Source organism: Mesoplodon densirostris, chromosome 6 (assembly GCF_025265405.1).
Source record: "Mesoplodon densirostris isolate mMesDen1 chromosome 6, mMesDen1 primary haplotype, whole genome shotgun sequence".
Lineage (NCBI taxonomy): Eukaryota > Metazoa > Chordata > Mammalia > Artiodactyla > Ziphiidae > Mesoplodon > Mesoplodon densirostris.
Genome location: NC_082666.1, coordinates 71,314,979 through 71,341,747, shown reverse-complemented (window position 1 = coordinate 71,341,747; position 26,769 = coordinate 71,314,979). Strand labels below are relative to the sequence as shown.

The window sequence follows — 26,769 nt, the reverse complement described above, 5'->3', positions numbered from 1 at the left end:
CATAGCAGGTGCAGAGAGGTAACAAAATTGAGTCTTTTATCACTAATTTTTAATCCCATGGTTTATGGATAATAGAATCTATCTTATAAAGATTCCTAGAATTGCCCCTTTTGAATTTTCTTTTTATTTTAGTGCTTTAGATCATTTTAAGGATTTCACAAGTTTCGACTGAGTTTTACAACATGATTCATGTAGACCTAAGTGGCTGGAATATAGGACAGTGAAATTTCTTTAGAGAAAAATTTTTTAAAATTCCTAAACAATTTCAGACTTAATTAGTGGGTCGTGAAATGTGAAGAAAGTAAGTAATTGCATAAAAAGTGAACTATAGTAGTTTGTGTAGCCCCTCATAGGAAGGTGGCTGGTTGTTGATACTTAGTCTGAGAACTGTGTTCCAGTTGTTTATTAATACTGTTAAATTTTTGTGGTGTTTTTGAACATTTTTAAATGCTTTTATCTATTGCCTTGATTAGTGCTCTTGTGTAAAGATACACTCTTGATATCTCCAAGGTATCAGATCAAGAAGTTCTGAATCAGATCTGCTAATATCATGGGAAATAACCTCACAGATCCTCATAGCTCACATTTCTAACATGTGTAGTAGGGCTAGTTCAGTTTGTGAGCAACAAATTGAAAAATATTTCTCTTTTGCAATATGAGAACAACCAACTTTTTTGTGTGTGAGGGGGTAAAATATACTTAATAAAATTTACTATTTTAACCATTTTTAAGTGGTCAAATCAGTGGCATTAATTCAGTACCTTCATATTGTTCTGCAGCCATTACCACCATCCATCTCCAGAACATTTTTCATCTTCCTAAATTGAAACTTTATACCCATTAAAAAATAACTCCTCATTTCCCTCTCCTCCTGACCCCTGGCAGCCACCTTTCTACTTTCTGTCTCTATGAATTTGCTTATTCCAGGTAGCTCATATAAGTGGAATTACACAGTATTTACTCTTTTGCGACTGGCTTATTTCTCTTACCATAATGTCTTCAGGATTCATCCATGTTGTAGCATGTGTCAGAATCTCCTTCCTTTTTAAGGCTGAATAATATTCTATTGTATGTACCACATTTTGTTTACCCATTCGTCTCTTGTTGGATAGTTGGGTTGCTTCTACCTTTTGGCTCTTATGAATAATACTGCAATGAACATGGGTGTACAGATATCTCTCTGAGACCCTACTTTCAATTCTTTTGGATATCTATCCAGAAGTGGGATTACTAGATGATATGGTAGTTCTATTTTTAATTTTTTTGAGGAACTGCCATACTGTTTCCATAGCAGCAGCACCGTTTTACATTATTACCAGCAGCACACAGCATTCCACATACTCACCAACACTTACTTTATGCTTTTTTGATGATGGCCATTCTGATAGGTGTGAAGTGGTATCTCGTTGTGGTTTTGATTTGCGTTTCCTTAATGATTAGTGATTTAGCACATTTTTAAAATAAGCTTATTGGCCATTTTTATATTTTCTTTGGGGAAATTTCTGTTCAAGTCTTTTGCCCATTTTTTTTTTTTGCGGTATGCGGGCCTCTCACTGTTGTGGCCTCCCCCGTTGCGGAGCACAGGCTCCGGACGCGCAGGCTCCGGATGCGCAGGCTCAGCGGCCATGGCTCACGGGCCCAGCCGCTCCGCGGCATATGGGATCCTCCCAGACCGGGGCACGAACCCGTATCCCCTGCATCGGCAGGCGGACTCTCAACCACTTGCGCCACCAGGGAGGCCCTGCCCATTTTTTAATCAGATTGTTTTTTTGTTGTCTAGTTCTGTGTGTTCTCTCTGTGTTCTGGTTATTAATGCCTTATCAGATACATGATTTGCAAATATTTTCTCTCATTCCTTGAGTTGCCTTTTCACTGTTGATTGTGTCCTGTGATGCACGAACATTTTAAATTTTGATGTAATGCAGTTTATCTATTTTTTCTTTTGTTATCTATGCTTTTGGTGTCAAATCCAAGAAATCATTCCCAAATCCAGTATTATGAAGCTTTCCCCCTTTATTTTTTTATATTTTATGGTTTTAACTCTTATATATAGGTCTTTGATTCATTTTGAAATAATTTTTAAAAATTGAAGTATATTTGATTTACAGTGTTGTGTTAATTTCTGCTGAACAGCAACGTGATTCATTTATACATATATAATATTTACATTCTTTTTTATATTCTTTTCAATTGTGGTTTATCACAGGATATTGAATATAGTTCCCTGTGCTGTACAGTAGGACCTTGTTATTTATCCATTCTATATATTCTAGTTTGCATCTCCTAACCCCAGACTCCCACTCCGTCCCTCCCTCACCCCCACTCCCCCTTGGCAAACACATGTTCTCTATGTGAGTCTGTTTCTGTTTCATAGATAAGTTCATTTGTGTCATATTTTAGATTCCACATATAAGTGATATCATATGGTATTTGTCTTTCTCTTTTTGACTTCATTTTTTTTTTTTTTTTTTTTGGCGGTACGTGGGCCTCTCACTGTTGTGGCCTCTCCCATTGCGGAGCACAGGCTCCAGATGCGCAGGCCCAGCAGCCATGGCTCACGGGCCCAGCCTCTCCGCGGCATGTGGGATCCTCTCGGACCGGGGCACGAACCCGTGTCCCCTGCATCGGCAGGTGGACTCTCAACCACTGCGCCACCAGGGAAGCCCCCTGACTTCATTTTTTTAAAAAATTTTTATTGGAGTATATTGCTTTACAATGTTGTGTTAGTTTCTGCTGCATAGCAAAATAAATCAGTTATACATATACATATATCCACTCTTTTTTAGATTCCCTTCCCATTTAGTTCACCACAGAGCACTGAGTAGAGTTCCCTGTGCTATATAGTAGGTTCTCATTAGTTATCTATTTTATATATAGTAGTATATATATGTCAATCCCAGTCTCCCAGTTCATCCCACCCCCCAACCCCTTGGTAACCATAAGTTTGTTTCCTACATCTGTGACTCTATTTCTGCTTTGCAAATAAGCTCGTCTGTATCATTTTTCTAGATTGCACATATAAGTGGTGTTATACAATATTTGTCTTTCTCTTTCTGACTTACTTCACTCTGTATGACAATCTCCAGATCCATCCATGTCACTGCAAATGGCATTATTTTGTTCCTTTTTATGGCTGAGTAATATTTTGTTGTATATATGTACCACATCTTCTTTATCCATTCCTCTGTCAATGGACGTTTAGGTTGCTTCCATGTCCTGGCTATTGTAAATAGTGCTGCAGTGAACATCGGGGTGCATGCATCCTTTTGAATTATGGTTTTTTTCTGGATATGTGCCCAGGAGTGGGATTGCTGGCTCATATGGTAGCTCTGTTTTTTGTTTTTTAAGGAACCTCCATACTGTTCTCCATAGTGGCTGTACCAATTTACATTCCCACCAACAGTGTAGGAGGGTTCCCTTTTCTCCACACCCTCTCCAGCATTTATTGTTTGTAGATTTTTTGATGATGGCCATTTTGACTGGTATGAGGTGATACCTCATTGTAGTTTTTTTTTTTTTAAGTAGAGGGAAGGTTTTTTTATGTATTTATATTTATTTTTGGCTGTGTTGGGTCTTCGTTTCATGCGAGGGCTTTCTCTAGTTGCGGCGAGTGGGGGCCGCTCTTCATCACGGTGTGCAGACCTTTCACTATCGTGGCCTCTCTTGTTGCAGGGCCCAGGCTCCAGACGCGCAGGCTCAGTAGTTGTGGCTCACGGGCCTAGTTGCTCCGCGGCATGTGGGATCTTCCCAGACCAGGGCTCGAACCTGTGTCCCCTGCATTGACAGGCAGATTCTCAACCACTGCGCCACCAGCGAAGCCCCCCTCATTGTAGTTTTGATTTGCATTTCTCCAATAATTAATGTTGAGCATCTTTTCATGTGTTTTTTGGCCATCCGTTTGTCTTCTTTGGAGAAATATCTATTTAGATCTTCTGCCCATTTTTCAATTGGGTTGTTTGGGTTTTTTTTGATATTGAGCTGCATGAGCTATTTGTATATTTTGGAGATTAATCCCTTGTTGGTTGCTTCGTTTGCAAATATTTTCTCCCATTCTGAGGGTTGTCTTTTCATTTTGTTTATGGTTTTCTTTGCTGTGCATAAGATTTTAAGTTTAATTAGGTCCATTTGTTTATTTTTGTTTTTATTTTCATTACTCTAGGTGGTATGACTTACTTCACTCCTATGATAATCTCTAGATCCATCCATGTTTCTGCAAATGGCATTATTTCCTTCATTTTTATGGCTGAATAGTATTCCATTGTATATATGCACCACATCTTCTTTATCCATTCATCTGTTGATGGACATTTAGGTTGTTTACATGTCTTGGCTATTGTGAATAGAGCTGCTGTGAACATAGGGATACATGTATCTTTTTTTTTTTTTTTTTTTGTGGTACACGGGCCTCTCACTGTTGTGGCCTCTCCCATTGCGGAGCACAGGCTCCAGACGCGCAGGCTCAGTGGCCATGGCTCACGGGCCCAGCCGCTCCGTGGCATGTGGGATCTTCCCGGACCGGGGCACGAACCTGTGTCCCCTGCATCGGCAGGTGGACTCTCAACCACTGCGCCACCAGGGAAGCCCTGCCTGTATCTTTTTGAATTATAGTTTTTCCAGATATATGCCAGGAGTGGGATTTCTGGATCATATGGCAACTCTGTTTTTAGTTTTGAGGTGCTTCCATACTGTTCTCCATAGTGGCTGCACCAACTTACATTCCCTCCAATAGTGTAGGAGGGTTCCCTTTTCTCCACATCCTCTCCAGCATTTGTTACTTGTAGACTTTTTAATGATAGCTATTCTGACAAGTGTGAGGTGGTATCTTGTAGTTTCGATTTGCATTTCTCTCACAATTAATGATGTGGAGCATCTGTTCATGTGCCTGTTGGCCATCTGTATGTCTTCTTTGGAGGAATGTCTTTATATCTTCTGCCCATTTTTCAATTAGGTTATTTGTTTTGTTGTTACTGAATTGTATGAGCTACTTGTATATTTTGGAAATTAAGCCCTTGTTTGTCACATCATTTGCAGGTATTTTCTCCCATTCTGTAGGTTGTCTTTTCATTGTGTTATGGTTTCCTTTGCTATGTAAAAGCTTGTAAGTTTGGACTAGGTCCCAGTTGTTTGTTTTTGCTTTTATTTCTATTGCCTTGGTAAACTGACCATTGGTATGATTTATGTCAGAGAGTGTTTTGCCAGTGTTCTCTTCTAGGAGTTTTCTGGTATCATGTCTTATATTTAAGTCTTTAAGCCATTTTGAGTTTATTTGTATATACAGTGTGAGGGTGTCTTCTGATTTCATTGATTAACATGCAGCTGTCCAACTTTCCCAACACCACTTGCTGAAGAGACTTTTTTCCATTGTATATTCTTGTCTCCTTTGTTGAAGATTAATTGACTCTAGGTGTGTGGGTTTATTTCTGGGCTCTATATTCTGTTTCATTGATCCACATGTCTGTTTTTGTACCAGTACCATACTGTTTTGATTACTGTAGCTTTTAATATTGTCTGAAGTCTGGGAGGGTTATGCCTCCTGCTTTGCTCTTTTTCCTCAGGATTGCCCTGGCAATTCTGGGTCTTTTATGGTTTCATACAAATTTTAGGATTATTTGGGAATTCCCTGGTGGTCTAGTGGTTAGGACTTGGCACTTTCACTGCTTGGGCCCAGGTTCAATCCCTGGTCAGGAACTAAGAATCCTGCAGGCTGCACAGCACAGCCAAAACTAAAAAATAAAAATTAGGATTATTTGTTCTAGTTCTGTGAAAAATATCATGGGTAATTTGAAGGGATTGCATTAAATCTGTAGATTTCTTTGGGTAGTATGGCCATTTTAATAATATTAATTCTTCCAATCCAAGAGCATGGGATATCTTTGTATTTCTTCGAATCATCTTCAGTTTCCTTTATTAATGTTTTATAGTTTTCAGCATATGTCTTTCACCTCCTTGATCAGCTTTATTCCTAATTATTTTATTTTTTGGATGTGGTTTTAAAAGGGATTGTTCTTTAATGTTCCTTTTCTGATATTTCATTTTTAGGGTAAAGAAATGCAACCGTTCTGTATGTTAATCTTTTATTCTGCTACCTTGCTGAATTCATTTTATCAGTTCTAGTAGTTTTTGTGTGGAGTCTTTAGGGTTTTCTGCATCTAGTGTCATGTCATCTGCATATAATGACAATTTTATGTTTTGAGGTAATTTTTGTATGGTGTAAGGTAAGGCTCCATCTTCATTGTTTTGCATGTGGATATCCAGTTTTTTCAGCACCATTTGTTGAAAAGACTATCCTTTCTCTGTTGAATGGTCTTGTTGCTCTTGTCAAAAACCATTTGAAAACCAACTTTTTACAGCTTCCTTTGTTTCAGTAGTCATTAAGAAAAGAGAGAGGGCTTCCCTGGTGGTGCAGTGGTTGGGAGTCCGCCTGCCAATGCAGGGGACACGGGTTCATGCCCTGGTCCAGGAGGATCCCGCATGCCGTGGAGTGGCTGGGCCCGTGAGCCATGGCCGCTGAGCCTGTGCGTCCGGAGCCTGTGCTCTGCAATGGGAGAGGCCACGGCGGTGAGAGGCCTGCGTACCGCATAAAAAAAAAAAAAAAGAAAAGAGACAGGCCTCTGAGAATAGTGTACTATGAAGTTATGACCTTATACTGCTTTTAGAATTATATTATTTCATCTATTCTGCAGATCTGGTTTATTTTGATGGAATGCTAGTTAAGTTCCATTAATAAGGCAAGTTTTCCTAAACTATTCATTGATCTACTTTATTAGTACCCTAATATTAGTACTATGACATCTCATACTTCTGATCTAGAAAAATTATGGGTGATTTCCAGTTTTGTCTTCCTAGGAGGGATTTTCTTATTTAGGATGGCAAAATAATTTCACAGTAGAATCCAAAATTGTGTCTAGACACTACCACATGCAATTTTCTATTACTTAATGTTTCTGTTTCTCTAAATCCATGCCTAGAAAATAAATAAGGTAATAATTAACTTATTCTCAGATTGTATGATATCAGGTTAGACTTTATGCATATTATAGACTAAATATAGCAGATTTGATCAGTGATGTCACCAGATTGTAAGAAAACGTTGACATTATAAAATAACTGAAAAAATAGTTCAGCCACTAAAGTTTTTAAAGCACAGTATAAAAGACAGTATTGTAGAAAGATAGATTTGGAAGCAGTAAGCAAATAAAAGCCAAAAGTGAGATGGCTCTTTTTGGCTGTGTTGGGTCTTCATTGCTGCACGTGGGCTTCCTCTAGTTGTGGTGAGCGGGGGCTACTCCTCATTGCAGTGCACGAGCTTCTCATTGCAGTGGCTTCTCTTGTTGTGGAGCATGGGCTCTAAGCGTGCGGGCTTCAGTAGTTGTGGCTCACGGGCTTAGTTGCTCCACGGCATGTGGGATATTCCTGGACCAGGGCTCGAACCCGTCCCCTGCATTGGCAGGCGTATTGTTAACCACTGAGCCACCAGGGAATCCCGAGATGGCCCTTTTAAATTCATTTTTCTACTGAAGATTGTCCTTATATCATCAAATTTTTCTACTCAGCCAATAAATACACTGTTGCCATGTGAGTAACCTTTAATTAATTCCTGTATGTTCAGCCAAAAAGTGGATATTTACTTTATGTTCTTTCTTGGTTCATCTTTGATTCTGTGACTGTAACTGTTTTCTTATTTTTCTGGCTGAATGCAGATAAAATTTCTTGGTTCAAATGTTGTTTTCGGCTACCCAGATGAAAAACTACTTTTCTGTAGTTTTAATTAAAGAAAATTTTTATTGATACATACTTCAGGAAGTAGGAAGGCTGGTTTAAAATAATATGCTTTGGCATTTGGGACTGTATTTCATTTGTAACTTTTCTCTAATGGATATTTGGTTGATTATGTTGTTAGCACTGCTCTCACTAATTTTATCTTTGGGTCATGAGTACCACAGAATATCCTCATAAACAGAATTTATTATCCTCTGGTCCTACATAGTATATGAAACAAAAGCAAGCTATTAAAAATAATCTACCTAGTCATCGCTAATCTGTAGCTCTTTCTTAATCAGAATGACTTACTTGCATATTTTCAAATATGTGGTGAAATAAATATTTGAAATTGAGCAAAAAGAAATCTAACTCCTTTTATGAATTAATTTTGTATTACAGACATTTAGGCCTTTGATTTGGTTAACACTGGTTATTTCATTGTTTGTGTCTTTTAAGTAATATATTTTCTTATACAAAAATGTTTCTAATTTGTTAATAGAAAGATAAATATATTAAAAAAATTTTTTTTATTGGAGTATAGTTGATTTACAATGTTGTGTTAGTTTCAGGTACAGCAAAGTGAATCAGTTATACATATACATATAGCCCGTCTTTTTGGATTATTCTCCCATATAGGCCATTACAGAGTATTAAGTAGAGTTCCCTGTGCTATACAGTAGGTCCTTATTAGTTATCTATTTTATATATAGTAGTGTGTATATGTCAATCCCAGTCTCCCATATTATCCCTCTCCCGCTTAGCCCCTGGTAACCGTAAGTTTGTTTTCTACGTGTGTAACTCTATTTCTGTTTTTGTAGATAAATTCATTTGTACCCTGTTTTTTAGATGCCACCTATAAGTGATATCATACTATATTAAACAAATATACTTTTAAATGCATATTTTTTAGTAAAAATTTTTTTTAATTCATGTAAAACTTTAATTTCATGAGATGTTTTCATAGCAAAGAAGGGAGATACCTATATAAAATATAGAAGATCCTTTATTTCTCTTATTTAGTTTAAACCTTGGTTGGTATTTCAGCCAATATTATGGCTTTTACCTTTCTTATAAAGAAAATTGCTATTATTTTTAGAATATTGGTGCTTTTAACCTTCTATCCCTTTCTTTCTCCCCATTACATGTCCAGTATGATTTTATCCATGTCCTTAAATCATCCAGATCAAAATCTTGGAACTTCTCTTTTTCTCTTTTCTTCATTCTTTATATATAATTATGAAGTTGGCAGATTTTTCAGACTCTTTTATTGTCTTCTGTTCTCTACATCAGATCCTTACTATCTCATATCTGAACCATTACTGCAGCCTCTTAAAGAGTCTCATTGAATACTTTAGTTTCTTAAAGCACTTCTGTCATTGCTACTTCTACCAATGAAACAGGCTTGATGCTTTAAAAAAAGATGCTTTAGAAACTGATGCTTTGGGAATTCCCTGGTTGCACAGTGGTTAAGAATTTGCCTGCCAATGCAAGGGACATGGGTTTGAGCCCTGGTCTGGGAAGATCCCACATGCCGTGGAGCAGCTAAGTCCATGCGCCACAACTACTGAGCCTGCGCTCTAGAGCCCACGAGCCACAACTACTGAGCCCGTGAGCCACAACTACTGAGCCCGCAAGCCACAACTACTGAAGCCCGCACGCCTAGAGCCCATGCTCCGCAACAAGAGAAGCCACCGCAACGAGAAGCCTGCACACTGCAACGAAGAGTAGCCCCCGCGTGCAGCAACAAAGACCCAACACAGCCAAAAATAAATAAATAAATATATTTAAAAAAAAAAAAAAAAGAAACGGATGCTTTTAAGAAAATGGTTCTGTGTTGCTTCTAGGATCAAGTCATTGAAGGGTAGCTGTAGTCTGACCCCAACTTACTTTTCCAGGTTTTAATTCACTCTGTTCCCTTACAGTTGTGTGCCCCAACCAAACTACTTCACATCTCTGAACATGCCTTGTGCTTTCTTTTTGTGTCATTTCTTCTATTTCCTCATCCTCTTTTGTGTTCATCAAAAATTTCTTCATTTCAAAGAATACATGAAATTTAAAATTTTCTGTGAAACCTTCCCTAATTACTCCTACTGGATATAATCTCAATTTCTTTTATGTTCTTAAAGTATCTGTTGTGTGGTACTTACTATACAGTGTCTGTCATTATAATTTTTTGTTTACTTGTTTCACGTCCCTGCTACATTTTAGTCTCCTTGGAGGCTGAGGCCACATGTTACTAAGGCCAAAACAGTCCTTAGTATAATGCTTTGAGCATATTTGGAACTCAGTATATATTTAATTAATATCTATTTTAATTTAGGTAATTTTGATGTAGAAGTTATAATTAAAGATAAAAGCAGTGAATAGATTGATGTCATATATATATTCTATAATTGGGAACCCAATTTAAATCAGTTTCAATTTGCAAAAGAACTTCTAAAATTTTATGGCAAAATGTTTCAAAATCAAGGGAGGAGTTTTTGTTCTTTTTAAATGCATATATTCTGGAAATTACGTTATAGGTTAAAATACAACAGTAGATTAAAATGTGATAGTGAAACTAATGAGATATTTTCCTCTAAATTTCTTTTCTTTTTACTTTAGTGGAGGCATGATTTTTTGCATGGATGGATAAAAGTACCTGTTACTCATGAAACACAGGAAGAATGTCTTGGGATGGCGGTGTTAGATATGATGAGAATAGCCAAAGAAAAGGATCAGACCCCCCTGGACATCTATAGCTCTGTCAGGTAATCTCCTTATGTAAATCCATATTCATAAATATGAACAGTTACAGTTTTTGTATAAGTTATTTGTGTTTTCTGTGTTTGCCCATACTTTTTTTTTGGTGTGGGTTGTTTTTGTTTTTATTGAATGATTCTTTAAATTCTATAGTGCTTTACAATTTTCAAAAGTTCCAAACACATGATTTCATATAATCCCATAATCATTTTTTTCCCTCTACCCCTATAGTATCCTCTCCTCCTTTCCCTCTCCCAACTGGTAACCACTAGTTTCTTCTCCATATCTGTGAGGTGCTTCTTTTTTGTTTCATTCACTAGTTTGTTGTATTTTTTAGATTCCACATATAAGTGAAACCATACAGTATTTGTCTTTCTCCGTCTGACTTATTTCACTTAGCATAATGCCCTCCAAGTCTGTCCGTGTTGCTGTAAATGGCAAAATTTCATTCTTTTTCATGGCTAAGTAGTTTTCCATTGTGTGTATGTATGTATGTATGTACGTATGTATACTACCACATCTTCTTTATTCATTGACCTGTTAATGGACACTTACGTTGCTTCCATACCTTGGCAATTGTAAATAATGCTGCTGTGAACATTGGGGTGCATGTATCTTTTTGAATTAGTGTTTTTGTTTCTTTGGGCTGTATACCCAGGAGTGGAATTGCTAGATCATATGGTAGTTTTAATTGTAATTTTTTGAGAAGCCTCCATACTGTTTTCCACAGTGGCAGCACCAATTTACATTCCTCCCTTGCCAACATTTGTTACGCATTTTTTTTTGATGATAGCCATTCTGATGGGTGTGAAGTGATATCTCATTGTGGCTTCGATTTGCATTTCCCTGATGATTTGTGATACTGAGCATCTTTTCATGTGCCTGATGGCCATCTGCATTTCCTCTTTGGAAATATGTCTATTCAGTTCTTTTGCCCATTTTTTAATTGGGTTGTTTATTTTTTGATGTTGAGTTGTGTGAGCTGTTTATATATGTTGGATGTTAGTCTTTCATCAGTCATATCATTTGCAAATATTTTCTCCCATTCAGTAGGTTGTCTTTTCACTTTGTTGATGGTTTCCTGTGCTGTGCAAAAGCTTTTAAGTTTCATTAGGTCCCATTTGTTTATTTTTGCTTTTATTTCCTTTGCTTTAGGAGACAGATCCAAAAAAATATTGCTGCAATTTATGTCAGAGACTGTTCTGCCTACGTTTTCCTCTAGGAATTTTATAGTATACGGTCTTACATTTAGACCTTTAATCCATTTTAAGTTTATTTTTGTGTGTGGTGTTAGAGAATATTCTAATTTCATTCTTTTACATCTAGCTGTCCAGTTTCTCCAGCACCGCTTAGAACTGTCTTTTCTCCATTGTATAGTTTTGCCTCCTTTGTCATAGAATAATTGACCATAAGTGTGTGGGTTTATTTCTGGGCTCTCTATACTATTCCATTGATCTGTGTGTCTGTTTTTGTACCAGTGCTATACTGTTTTGATGACTGTAGCTTTGTAGGATAGTCTGAAGTCAGGTAGAGTGATTCCTCCAGCTCTGTTTTTCTTTCTAAAGAATGTTTTGGGGATTTGGGGTCTTTTGTGTCTCTATACAAATTTTAAAATTATTTATTCTAGTTCTGTGAAAAATGCCATTGGTATTTTGATAGGGATTGCATTGAATCTGTAGATTGCCTTGGGTAGTATAGTCATTTTAACAGTATTAATTCTTCGAATCCAAGAACATGGTATATCTTTTCATCTGTCTGTGTCATCTTCATTTTCTCTCATCAGTGTTTTATAGTTTTCTGAATACAAGTCTTTTACCTCCTTAGGTAACTTTACTCCTAGGTATTTTATTTTTTGATTTTATAATAATTAAATATTATATGAGTAATTTTTCTTCCTTATGTAACATGTACTTTGTGAGATAAAAGAAATCATTTTTTCCTTTTTCTTTTTCCTGTTTTATTGAAATATAGTTGACATATAGCATTGTAACAATGTAAGATGTACAGCAAATTGACTTACATAATAATGAAATTATTATCACATTAGATTTGGTTAACATCCATCATCTCATATAGATCGAAAAAAAAGAGAAAGAAAAAAATCTTTTCCTTTTGATGAGAACTCTTAGGATCTACCTTCTTAACAGCTTTCAAATAATACCATACAGCAATGCTAACTGTAGTACATTACATTCTGAGTACTAATTTATTGTATAATTAAAAGAAATTACTGAAAGAGTTGGAGTACTACAGAAAATATCATAGTGTTAACTGAACTCGGGTTCGGCTGCTCACTGCTTGAAAGCCAATACTTGAGAGACGAGTGCTTGTAGGAATGGAAAGATTGCTTTATTCTGGAGGCCAGCAACCTGGGAAGAATGCAGACTTGTGTCCCACAACCACCTCCAAATATTCTGCTCAGCCATGAAAGTTTTTAAAGGGAGAAAGGGGAAGTAATCTCAGTCTGTCATTGAGGCAGGGGTCACATTCTTCACCATCTCCCACTGCTTGTGAGTTTGTCGACTCCTAGTGATCTTTCTTTAGATGCTATCTTGTTCACACAGTTTGCTCATGAGATTACTGAAGGGGAAGCTGGGGAAAAGAGCTTATCATCTCTTAATTACTTACTCATTTCTTCCTCTTAAGTCTAAGAAAAGTATCAACAGGTTAGGCGAGGCGTTGGGTGATCAAAAGATTTGAAGGATATGCTTGGGCTGGAGGCTAGTTAAAATATAGCTTTGCTAAAGTGACAAGACAAAAGGGGTCCCCTGCAGAGAGCTGCTTCCTGCAAAGGGTTGCTTCCTGCAAAGAGCTGCCTACAAATTCCCGCTGTCAGACATCATTCCATTTCTATGGGATTATGGGTGAAGGTCTGTCTTCTGTAACTTCTTCATGCTGACATAGGGTGTGCTGTATTCTTAGAGTAGAAGATGTCAACATGGGTCTGTAGCATCTCTTTGCCGGCAATTTTAGTTGCCCACTTACATATATGGGTAGAGCAAGGTACAATTATTTTGAAGCCTACAAAGATACAGATTTTTTTTTTTCCCAGTATGCGGGCCTCTCACTGCTGTGGCCTTTCCTGTTGCAGAGCACAGGCTCTGGACGCGCAGGCTCAGCGGCCATGGCTCATGGGCCCAGCCGCTCCGCGGCATGTGGGATCTTCCCGGACCGGGGCACAAACCCGTGTCCCCTGCATTGGCAGGTGGACTCTCAACCACTGCGCCACCAGGGAAGCCCAATACAGATTATTAAGAGCAATAGTGTTATTCCCATTCTCTTGAGGCTTGTACTTGGAATTGTGCTAGCCATAGATTCAGTACTTCTCAAGATGGAGCAGCTTATGTCATGGTCACAGTCTGGTCATCATGCAGTTAGCTCTTCCCCTCTGGTGGCAGTTATAGTATCTGTACAACTCAGGAATGTACATCAGACACTGAAAGATTCTGTGACTCTATTGTCCTAATTATTAATTTCTTGGGCCTGCTCTTTGTGACTGAGGGAGTCCTGGGAGACTTCAGCTTTTTTATGTACAAGAGGGGCCTTTGTACTTGGGTGGGAGCCCACACGGTTCTGCTTGGTTTTAATAGGTGTTCAAAACCTATTTATTATTTAGTTCATTCATTCTGAAAAGACTAGGTAAGTTCAAAGGAATGAAAAGAACACCTGGAGGCATAATTTCTGGTAAGCACAAATTGTCTGTATAAATAATTGAGTCAGTATTTCTCAAGTAGTGGTCCATATTTTACTTGAATTAGTATCACCTGAGGTGCCTGTTAAAACAGAAGATTCTTGGGCTCTAACCCAAGAAGTTGGAATTAGTAAATCTGAGGTGATGCCTACAAATATGAATTTTTACAAGTGTTGTAGGAGATTTTTTTAAATTTCAGCTTTATTGAGGTGTATTTGACATATAAAATTGTAAGATATTTAAAGTGTACATCATGGTATATATACATATGCATTGTAAAACGATTCCCTCTATCTAGTTGATTAACACATCCATCACCTCACATATTTATCTTTTTTTTTTCTTTTTGGTGAGAACATTTAAGTTCTACTGTCTTAGCAAATTTCAATAATAGACTACAGTATTATCAGCTATAGTCACCATGTTTTACATTAGCTCCTCAGACCTTATTCATCTTATAACAGATCCAGCAGATTCTTGTACAAGTGATCCACATTCTCCAAATTATTCTTCTGCAAATTGAATTCTGACAGTCAAGCCTATATGATTTTTTGAAACTACTCCTACAGCCCAGCTTTAATGGCTATAAAACTTCTACTGTTTTTAAAGGTATATATGACTATTATAAGAATGCTTTGATTGTTTTTTGAAGTTTGAAGACTAAACATTTGTTTTACATATTACATGCTTACCTGATTAGAAGTTTGAGGATGTCATGATCTGGTTAAAATTCCTTTTATTCCTAGAAATCCTTTTCTCAATAACTGGCTTCATTCCCTCCTTTGCTGAGTGCCCTCAAAACAGTTAAATACCCAATTAACAGGTTATCAGTTTCTGTGTTTCCCTCTTTGGTTTTAGGTATTCTTGTTTTATTTTCAGATGTCTGGTAGTCCTTAACCTAAGGGTGCAGGCCATAGTGTATGATTTCAGGAACTCACTGAGGTGTCTTGAAGATTCCAACATCTAAAGGAAAAATGAAAACATTTCTGTTTTCCACTAATGCCTTGATCTTTATTAAAATACAAACACCTCTTAGGATAGTAACTTATTCATTTGTTCATTCATTCATTCATTTAACAACTTTTTATTGAATACCTGCTATAGCAAGACCATAGTAGAATGGAGTGAGGGAAGAAGTATCTTAGGTGTCGTTAATGGAAACTGAAGGAATTGAAAGGAACACAGTTGAAGAACAGAGAAGCTTTGAGCCACTGAAAATGAGTTTTTAAATATGAAGCCATCTCTAGGCTTAAGCTATGATAGAACACTTATGCTTTGGAGACCATAATATTGTCCAAAGTCTAGTGTCCTAAAACAAGTGAATGTTTAAAAATTGTATTTCTCTGATTATCTTTACCAGGATATAAAGGCATCTGCAGAATTCTGCATCATTTTTCCTTTATTTTACTTTTAAAACTGTGAAGATATTCATTATATTCATTATATTGATAAGATTTCATGATATTTTAAAACAGTTTTATTCAGGTATAATTTACATGTCATAAAGTTCAGTCATTTTAATTGTACAATTCAATATTTTTTATTGAGTTGTAAAGGTTCTATATATATTATGAATACAGGTCTCCAGACGTAGGTTCTCCTATTTATGATTTGCAAATATTTTTCCCATCCTGTGGATTCTTTTCACTTTCTTGAAAGGATTATTTGCAGCACAAGAGTTTAAATTTTGAAGTAATCTAATTTATCTGTATTTTCCTTTGTCTTTGGTACCATGATATTTTAATATTAGATAAATAAATTATGCCTCTACTGAAGGAAAAACATGCCTGATTTGTTTGACTTCTTAATGTAATTTAACTCACTGATGTTTTCCAAATTTTCACTTCCAGCTCATTTCTGAGAAACAATCAAGGAACTCTACTCATTTTTAAAATTTTCAGGAATAATGGAAGAACAGATGAATGATTAGTTCTTGGCAGAATGAAATAAGGTTCTTTGTTCCTAGAAATATCCAGTAGAGTATGGATCTCTGACTAGTATAACTAAAAACATATTCTTTCCCAGACTTAAAAATATATACATGTAAGATACATCTCTGTGTGTTAGGTGCATCTGTGTCTGTGAGCACATGCCTCTGTGTGTACATATGTACCTGTATATATCAATATGTTTTTGTACATCTCTTTGTGCATGTGTATGTATAAGATACTTACTCTTTTGTATGCCAGTTCCTAATTGGACATGTGGCTTAGGTATTGGAGTACAGAAAATAAAGGAAACAAATAAGATTTTTCTGTTTTCATTCTCCATTTGCTCTTTAAAATACTAAGTTTGCTAAAGGGTGGGAAGAAGAGAGCTGGAAAATGGGAAGAGTTTAAAGGAGACCCTGCTGAATTTGCGAACACTAGGCCAAGGCCAAGGCCACTTACATAGCAACTGAGGTATATTATATACCTCATATCACTAGACTCCCTTTCTAGACAACTAAGCAAATATTAGAGTTTCCAGTGGCCTACTCCAATTGTAATAATAAGATGCAGGTTTCATTTTATGGTACAAAAATAGTATAATAAGGCAAGGCTTAATTTCAGAACTTTTAGAGCCTGAATTTTAGGCTACTTTAAAAATTCAATATAAGAAAAACATCAGGAAAAATGTTTTTATGCTTCAAGAGTTAACAACTGTGTCTCTTGAAAAATTTTAGTGTTTCTAACAAGTCTTGTTCGGATAGCATGACATCAAAGTGGATTCACTATATTTAAGAAATCATACATTACTGTGGTGTTAGCAAAGGATGTATGTCTGGTCCTTTATTCCAGGGATCAAAGTGGAAAGACTTGTAGTTTGTTATCTTAAACTCTTCTTTTTATCTCCAGATAAGCTTTCAAAGCCTTGTTAAATCAAGTAGCCATTGGTGTTTATGTAAATTGTAATCCAAATTTATTAAGGCTCTTAGTATAACTAAAGTTTTTGACAGAAGTAGATAAAGTAGGAATCATTTGTATTCTGATTGTATTTTTAAGCCTTTTCAGTTTTTTTTCCCTACACTTACTGAGGCTCTCCTATATGCTATCCAGACTTTCATTAAATTTTATATATCTGTTTATCTACAAATATATAATTGCCATGAAAAAGAAAGGAGTGTGACTTTTGATATCTGAAAAATGAGTAGAATTTAGTGGGTGGAGAGAGGTAAGTGATGGAGGTGGGGAGTAGAGGCTCATGGAAGAGGCCTTGTAGCAGAAGGGACCATAGGAAGAATGAAGAGAGTCAGTATGACTAGAGCTCAAAGAGTTAGTAGGTGATGAGGCAGGGACCAGACTATGTAGAACCTTAGTGACATGTTGATAAGGGTAAGAACACTAAGAAACGATGTAAGAGTATTAAGCAAGGGTAAAAAGATTAGATTTGTGTTTTTAAAATATCCCCATGACTCCACACCAGTGTAGAAAACAAATCAGAGAGTTGGAAGAGAAAATGGAAATGTGGGTCAACCAGAGAGTAAGGCCATTGCAGTAGTTCCTCCAGGAGATGCAGTTGATTGGGTTAATAATGAGAAAAATGGGCAAATTAGAGAAATATTTAGAAGGTAAAATCAAAGGAAAATGGTGATGGATTGAATGAATAATGGGGGTTGATAGAGAGGTGGTATGAGGGTGATTCCTGAGTTTCCGGGGCTTGTGGAAATAGGGGAACTGTAGTGCTGTGTACTCAGATAGGGAATGCTGTAAGAGGATCTTTCAGGGCAGGACGTTAGGGGGACTCATGAGTTTGGTTTGACACATTGTTTGAGGCACTTTTGAGACATCCATATTATAAGGGTAAATTGACTTGACTGTGGAAGATATGGGTCTGGAGCTTAGAGATCTGGGCTACAGCTAGAGATATCAGTCATTTGCATGTAGAGTATCTAGTGCGAAAGAAAGTATACATAAGAAGAGAAGAGGGCCCATAATTAAGTCTTGAGGAACTCCAACAATTATCACTAGCTTAAGGGGATTGAACCTGTAAAGAAGATTGACGAGTAGCCAAAGAGATGGGAAGAAAATCAGGAAAGCTAAAGGGAGACAGTTTCAAGGAGAGCATGATCAACAGTGTTGGATGCTGCTGAAAAATGACAAGTAAAATGAACAAGGAATTTGGTTTTAGCAACATGGAAGTTTTTCTTGATTTTAGCAAGAGAAGTTTCTACGGAATGATGGAACAGAAGCCAGATTGGGGTGAGTTAAGGAGTAAATGGAAGGAAGGAGAATAGAAATGGCTATGTAAACTTCAAAAAGAAGCCAGCTAGGCTGTAGCTGGAGGAAGATGAGGGATAAGAAAATTTTACATTTAAGATAGGAAGAACATTAGTATTTTTAAAACTTGTGGATAGAAGAGAAATAATAGATAGGGTAAAATTCCCCAGAGGGTGGATATATATTAGAGGAAAAGAGGGGGTATAGGTAAGTAAGTACATGTCAAAGGAATGGCTTTAACAGATTTATACCTTATTTATTGTAACAGGTGGGAAGGAGGAGAGAATGAGTGCAGATGTATGAAAGTTTGCTAGCAAGATATTGAGGGAGCTCTACTTAGAGAAGCTTTTTTTATTTTTTCCCCCTAAGAAAGAGGTGAAGTCATTTGCCGAAAGTGAAGAGAAATGTAGCTGAGGTTTAAGGCAAAAGAAAGGTAGGAGGTTTGAGGATATTGGAGAGGGTTTGACATATTTGTGGGACTTGGGAAAATTAATTGAACAGAGAAATGTCATAAAAGTGATGGCAGTGATAAAAGCCTATTTGAAATTGGTGATCAAGAATTTATGATGCAGGGCCTCCCTGGTGGCGCAGTGGTTGAGAGTCCGCCTGCCGATGCAGGGGACACGAGTTCGTGCCCCGATCCCGGAGGATCCCACATGCCGCGGAGCGGCTGGGCCCGCGAGCCATGGCCGCGGGGCCTGTGTGTCCGGAGCCTGTGCTCCGCAACGGGAGAGGCCACAGCAGTGAGAGGCCCGCGTACAGCAAAAAAAAAAAAAAAAAAAAAAAAAAAAAAAAAAAAGAATTTATGATGCAACCTATCTACCTTGTCAAATGACTTTCTCCAGCAGCTTTGGCTACTTGAGTACAAAACTGAGAGTTCCTTAAGGGGATTAGGGTAGAGAGGGAAAGGGAGTAAGTAAGCAGTGGTATGCTGGTAAATGTTTAACAACCAGTTCTTAAAAAGTCTGATTTGTTTGTAATTTTTGCTGATATCCATGGTTTAAAAACCCTCTCTGTGGCCAGTTTCAGAGTATCAACCTGACATCGCTTAATGAAGAGTTGAAAAGACATGAGGTATAGCAAACGTTTTCCACCACTTGGATATGATAGACATTTATAACCTCAAAAGCATAGATAGTAGCAAAATGTAAAATAAAATTAAAAATGTAAAATAATTAGGAAGTGATGCCTTTTGAGTAATCATTACCTATATTTTAAATATACTTAATTTGTAAGTTTATTTAAATTAAATTTTAATGATCACTGTTTAATAATCAGTGCTGTTTAACAAATAATCCTTAAAATGTAACAATAATGTCTAGACATTAGTCAGCTCCATCACTCAGGTACGGTAGAATGTGGTAAGTGATATTATGGAATGGTGCACAGAATGCTGTCATACAAAGGGAGTAGCATCTAATGTGGTTATAGAGGTCCAGAAAGGTTTCCTGGATTTGATGATGCTTGGGCTGAGACTTGTAGAATGAGTAAGAGCTAACCAGATAAGAGATGGGTGATGGGAAGAAGGATTAGCTTATGTGAAGGCATGGAAATTTAATATAGTTGTACCTTCAGAAATAAAATGTTTTTCATTTGTGAGACATTTGAGCAGGAGAGAAATAAGTTATCTACCTTCCTTAGGATATTTTACATAGAGATGGAAGTACAAAAGATTCAGAACATTTCCAAATGGAATGTTTTGATTGCAAAGGAATTATTAGGAGTTATTGAAGCTTGCCTGAGAAAAATAATGCCTACAAAAGAAGTGTGTTTACCTAATGAATATCAGTAGCATCTAACAAAATGTAACAGTTTCCAGAATTCAGATACATTTTAGAGTACAGCCAAAAAATGGTATATAAGATAATCAGAGAAAATAAATTTTTAGACTCCAGTGTTAACTAGACTATGTCTTCATTTCATTAGGGAAGAAAATTAACATTTCTTGCTCTAAAAATTTATGGTGACTCAGAATTTGTAAATGCATTTCACATCATCAAACAAAACCTTAAGGTTTTATACTATATGGATGGTGGCTGTGTCACTTTTTTCCATTTGACTACTGTGCTGTTTACTTATTATGGAGAAAGGTGGTGACTTCTCTTTTAATTTTGTTTTGTTCCAATTTGTTCTGCCCTTGTGTATGCTCTTTACCCCTAGCTACAAGACATTTTTACCAAAATGTGTTCGAGCAAAGATCCAAGACTATCATATTTTGACAAGGAAGCGAATAAGGTACAGATTTCGCAGATTTATTGAGCAATTCAGCCATTGCAAAGCCACTGCCAGAAACTTGAAACTTAAGTATCTTATAAATCTGGAAACTCTTCAGTCTGCCTTCTACACAGAGCAGTTTGAAGTAAAAGAACCTGGAAGAGGTCCTTCAGGTGAGGAGATTTTTGCAACCATTATAATAACTGGAAACGGTGGAATTCAGTGGTCAAGAGGGAAACATAAAGAAAGTGAGACACTGACAGAACAGGTAATCTTCAATGATATGTTCTCATTCTTTGTTAATTTAAGTAGAATGGCAGTAAAAGCAAAGTACTTTTAGTCATTTGAAACGTAGTCTTGCACTTCTCTTCTCCCATTGATACAAATGGAAGTTTTTAATAACGTGATGCCAACAAGGTCTTACCTATAGTTCTTTTCTCATTGTTCTTAAATGGCATTTTATTTAATTTTTTATGACTAAATAATTAGTAATGGTGTTCTTGTAGTTTCACTCTTGAATTCTAAGAGTGATGTTTAAGGTAGTTTTGCTTCCTTTTTTCCTTTTACTATTGATAATATGAAGCACAATCATGAAATTTAATTTGAAAAGATTAATTTTCATTGATTTTATGATGTATACTTGTTAAATAATTTAGTTTTTGTTTGCATTACAAATTTTAAGTTTGTTCATATCTATGTGGTTCTTAGGATATTATCTGATATATATTTTTTTAATCTTCATTGTTTGGTAAACTTTCAATTTTCTGGCATTGGTTTCTATTAATGTTGATTGGATTGAAGGGTACTATACCACACTTTAGATTCCTGGCACCCTTTAATGCTCTCATTTTTAAGTGAAAGCAAGATACAGTTTAGTTTTAGGGTTACATTATTGGGGGAGAGAATCCCATTTAATGCTTATCTATTGGTATCAATACTTTTAAAAAAGAATTTGGAATGAAATCTCCTTCATAAGAGTCTTGTTTTAAAATGGCTCCATAAATTCTACCTGTTTTTAATATCAACTGCTCTTAATTACAGGATTTACAGTTATATTGTGATTTTCCTGATATTATTGATGTCAGTATTAAACAAGCAAACCAAGAAGGCTCAAATGAAAGCAGAATTGTAACTATTCATAAGCAAGATGGTAAAAGTCTAGTAAGTTTGCTTTATCATTAAATAATGGTTATGTTTTACAGTTGTCAGAAATAAGTATTTCAGAATCTTAATACCAAAGTTACTTTCTTATAGGGATGTTGATTATAGTTTTAAATAGAGCTGTAAACATAAACAACAATTTAGTAAGCTTTTTGATTACATCTAGCTTTTTGTATCACTACCAACACTATCTTCCTGTAGAGTGTCTTGTACGTTAATGTATTTTTCAGTCATTTTCATAATTTGCAAAAGCACCAGTTACCTCCTGCCCTCTCCTTCCCCACCCCCAGCCCCAGTTGTGCTAGTTCCCTGTTGTAATGCTCATTCCTCACTACAGTCGACCCTCTGTATCTGTGGGTCCCATATCCACAGATTCAACCAACTGCAGATTGAAAATATTCAGGAAAAAAAATTCTAGAAAGTTCCAAAAAGCAAAACTTGAATTTACTACGTGCAGGCAACTATTTACATAGCATTTACATTGTACTTACAACTATTCATATAGCATTTACATTATATTAGGTATTATAAGTAATCTAGAGATGATTTAAAGTATATGGGAGGATGTAGGTAGGTTTTATGCAGATAATATGTCATTTTATATAAGAGACTTAAGGATCCACGGATTTTGGTATCTGTGGAGGGAGAGAGAGATACGGAGGGATGGAGGAACAACTGTATAATCTTTTTTACCAATAGAGATGTACGTAATTCTAGTCATACCACCTCTTTATATAACAAAATGTAAACCAATCCCAAGTGATCCCTACCCAAACTGTGAGACATGTTTGATTCTAAAAGATTAACCCCTTCCCTTTTTTAAAATAGCTTCAGAGGGAATTCCCTGGCAGTCCAGTGGTTAGGACTCTGTGCTTCCACTGCAGGGGACATGGGTTCAATCCCTGGTTGGGGAACTAAGATCCCCAATGCTGCATGGTGTGGCCAAAAAAAATAATAATAAAATAAAACAAAATAGCTTCAGACATCCCACTTACTTTAATTGAAAGGGAAGAAATGAATTCCTTTATACTCTGCTCTTAAATTGCTTATTTTGGGCCTCCCTGGTGGCGCAAGTGGTTGAGAGTCCGCCTGCCGATGCAGGGGATACGGGTTCGTGCCCCGGTCTGGGAGGATCCCATATGCCGCGGAGCGGCTGGGCCCGTGAGCCATGGCCGCTGAGCCTGCGCGTCCGGAGCCTGCGCGTCCGGAGCCTGTGCTCCGCGACGGGGGAGGCCACAACAGTGAGAGGCCCGCATGCCGCAAAAAGGAAAAAAAAAAAAAAAAAAAAAATTGCTTATTTTTCTGGCTCTGTTTTCTTTTTAACTCAGATATTTCTTGTACTTGGAGCTTAAACGTCATATTAATGTTATTTGTTTATTTAGCTTAAGTATCTATATGACTTACCTACCAGGCCATTTCAGGGTTATATGACCAAAATTATAAAACTTGCAACTCATTTTCGTCAACATGCCTTCCTTTTCTTAGGTATTAATCCTTTGTTGTACAGGTTTGCAGTTTGCCAAGTCTTTTACATTGTTTATGGTATCTTTTACAGTACCTATTTTTATGGCCTACTTGTGTTAGCTAGATACATTTTACAGTCAGATACCTCACACAGTTCTCTCCTTATTATAACTTTTGATATAAGTCCATACTCTGTGTTCTCATTGTGACTAAATATTGCTGAGCCAAGCATTATACCGTGATCACATTTCCATTCTTGTACATACAACTTTTTGTTTTTCTGGGAGTTGATCATTCCTTCAACTTTTTTCAGTATTTCTAATTAATACCAACTTTTATATCAGATTAGATAGATTTATAATTAAGATGACTAGCACATTTGTCTAATAGGTGTATTGGAAAATACAATAAAATTATGGATGTAGAGTGAACTATAACTAGAAAGGCATGATAAACTTATATTTGAGAGGGTCTTAAATATCAGACACAAGAATTTGTAATTCATATTGGGTAATTTGGGAGCCTTAAAAGACATTTGAGCAATTTAGAAGAAAACTAATTTAGAAGAATTATCTAACAACATGGAGTGAAAATAATTTTCTTCTTTTTCTTTTCTCCTCTTAGGAAATTGAACTTAGGTCATTAAGAGAAGCTTTGTCTTTCGTGTCATTAATTGATGGATATTACAGGTTAACTGCAGATGCACATCATTATCTTTGTAAAGAAGTAGCACCTCCAATGGTGCTTGAAAATATACAAAGCAACTGTCATGGGCCAATTTCGTGAGTAATACAGACTTTAAAAGTAAATTTTTTTAAAGTAAATGAGGTATTTACATAGAAGATTTTACACAACAGAATGATATACCTAGGTTTAGGAAGTTTAGGAAAGAAATATTATCTTAATCTGACGGAAATTGTTTTGCTTTTAATGAAAGCCTATTTCCAATCAGACTACATAATAATTAGAATTATTTAGAATATAACTTACTATCTGTATCCCATTCTATAATACTAACTTGCTGTATAAGTTTGATATTTAGTTCCCTAGGTGTGTTTAATTAATTCTTCAGTGTTAATTTTTTTTTAAACCCTCCAATTTATGTTTCATTAATTTGGAAATACTGCAGAGGAGCCACGGTGCAAAATTTGATAATCATCATTATTTTTGGATAATCCATCTCCTACTGAAAGCTTTGAACACAAAATGTATATGATATCCATATTTCTAGACTAGTTTTGTGCAGTATGTTCCACAGTGATGAAAATGAAAATGTTCTATATCCGTACTGTTTAATAATTGCTGCTAGCCACATGTGGCTATTTAGTATTTAAAATGTGGCTAGTGCAACTAAGGAACTGAATTTTTAATTTAATTTAGTTTTAATAACTTTACATTTACAGTTGACCCTTAAACAACACAAGTTGTTAATTCACATATAACTTATAGTCCATCCTCTGTATCAGTGGTTCCTCTGCATCCTTGGATTCAAACAACCACAGACTGTGCAGTACTGTAGTATTTACTATTGAAAAATATCTGCGAATAAGTGGACCTGCGCAGTTCAAACCCACGTTGTTCAAGGGTCAACTGTAAATAGCTTCATGTGGCTACTAGCTACCGTGTTGATACACACAGTTGTAAACCTTTACTTTAACACTGGATAAAACCAGCTATCATGCACAACATCTATTTACCCCAAGTCCTAGTTATCTTTCAGCCAGGATGTGCTTTATGATTGGCACTGGGTCTGAAGGACTTGAGCAGAAGAAACAATCTGGGATTTTGAGCATACGTTTTTTACCTTAACCTATCCTTAACTATTTGAGAAATCATGTCCTGACTGGTATTTAAGACTGATTTGACCTATACCTAATGTCTGTTTAAGAAGTACGGTTGATATGAAAAAAGTTGCACTACTTGAACATTCTATAATTTACATATTCAGTATTTTAAAAACTCCTACCATTCATTCATTCATTCATTCATTATCCATCCATCCATTCTTTCATTTATTTGTAGAACATTTACTGAGTACCTAATATGCACCAGGCACTGGGTTAGGTATGAGAAATACAGTGATAAGTGAAACAGATAATTCTTGCTTTCATGTAGATTACATTTCTTTCAAGATGTGCAGCTTCAGTTAAACATGTAGCAAATTTAAAAAATTAGTAGTCTTTGTTGCTTGCCATGGGTCTTCTATTATACTTTGGTATTATATTAAATATTAAAGATGCACAAATTTTTATATTAGCAATTGCTGTGGTAGAAGAGACATAAGTGTCTTATGACATATTGTTTGTATTGTTAAATGAAGTTTTATGAGATTATGGGGTTTTTCTTGTTTTTTTTTTTTGTTTGTTTTGGGTTTTTTTTGTTTTTTTTTTGCGGTACACGGGCCTGTCACTGTTGTGGCCTCTCCCACTGTGGAGCACAGGCTCCTTACGCGCAGGCTCAGCAGCCATGGCTCACGGGCCCAGCCGCTCTGCGGCATGTGGGATCTTCCCGGACCAGGGCACGAACCTGTGTCCCCTGCATCGGCAGGCGGACTCTCAACCACTACACCACCAGGGAAGCCCGAGATTATGGTTTTTAAAATACTAAATTTGAAATCAGAAGGCAGAAAATTCATATGAATGAATTGTCCTTTGTGATTTTGTATGTCTTATAATAACTTTTGTTTTTAAAGCAATATAATTGCCCCTTGAATCGGTTTGAACTTATTGCAGAATAGCTTGGTACTTTAATATTTTTCCTTGTAAGATTATTGACAAAAATATAAAGTAGAGGAGATTTGACTTTCGATTTTTAGATGACATTTTGGTCATAATGTCATGGTTCTTGCTACATTATCATTCAAATTACTTCTTTACCTTTAGAATGGATTTTGCCATCAGTAAACTGAAGAAAGCCGGTAATCAGACTGGACTCTATGTACTTCGATGCAGTCCTAAGGACTTTAATAAATATTTTCTGACTTTTGCTGTTGAGGTTAGTGTGTCACACTAATTAATGGTAACATCTTTATTTAGTGCATATAATTTCCCTTTTGTAATATCTACCATATTTCCTTTTTAATATTCAGAATTATGGCTTTGGATATGATAACTAGCAATTAAGTAAACTTAATTTACCTCAGCTATTCTTCATAAACAAGATATAATTTCTAGGATTTATATTAAAAATTATTTGTAATATCTTGCTATCTTTTGGAATTTGTTTTTTTGATGTTTGGGTGTTACCAGTGTGTCAACTTTCATCGAGTCTCTTGAAGTCTCTTTTTTCACAAAAATGCATATCTTTACCAAAACATGTAGAACTAAATAAATCAGAAGTAAACTTTCCTTTTACAGATAATGGTTATAGGATTAGAGTGAAATAGGGTAATAACAAAGAGACATTATTGCACTTTTAACTAGTGGTTTTCCAATATTAAGAATAATGATCTACGATGTATGTTTTAAATGTAAAACTGCAAGGAAATCTCACTGTTAATACAGATAATTTTGGATCTCAGCTAAGATTGTTTACTAT

At 36.2% G+C, this 26,769-nt stretch overlaps 1 protein-coding gene across 8 annotated transcripts in view; it reads left to right on the top strand.

Moving 5' to 3' along the window:
• Positions 1-26,769, top strand: part of JAK2 (Janus kinase 2) — a 263,827-nt gene that overhangs the window by 205,625 nt on the left and 31,433 nt on the right. For all 8 annotated transcript variants that reach the window (XM_060102217.1, XM_060102215.1, XM_060102218.1 and 5 more), the window contains 5 exons: positions 10,366-10,511; positions 20,554-20,875; positions 21,649-21,768; positions 23,857-24,014; positions 26,115-26,226. In XM_060102217.1, coding sequence (XP_059958200.1) covers positions 10,366-10,511; positions 20,554-20,875; positions 21,649-21,768; positions 23,857-24,014; positions 26,115-26,226 — 858 coding nt within the window. The remainder of the gene's footprint in view (positions 1-10,365; positions 10,512-20,553; positions 20,876-21,648; positions 21,769-23,856; positions 24,015-26,114; positions 26,227-26,769) is intronic.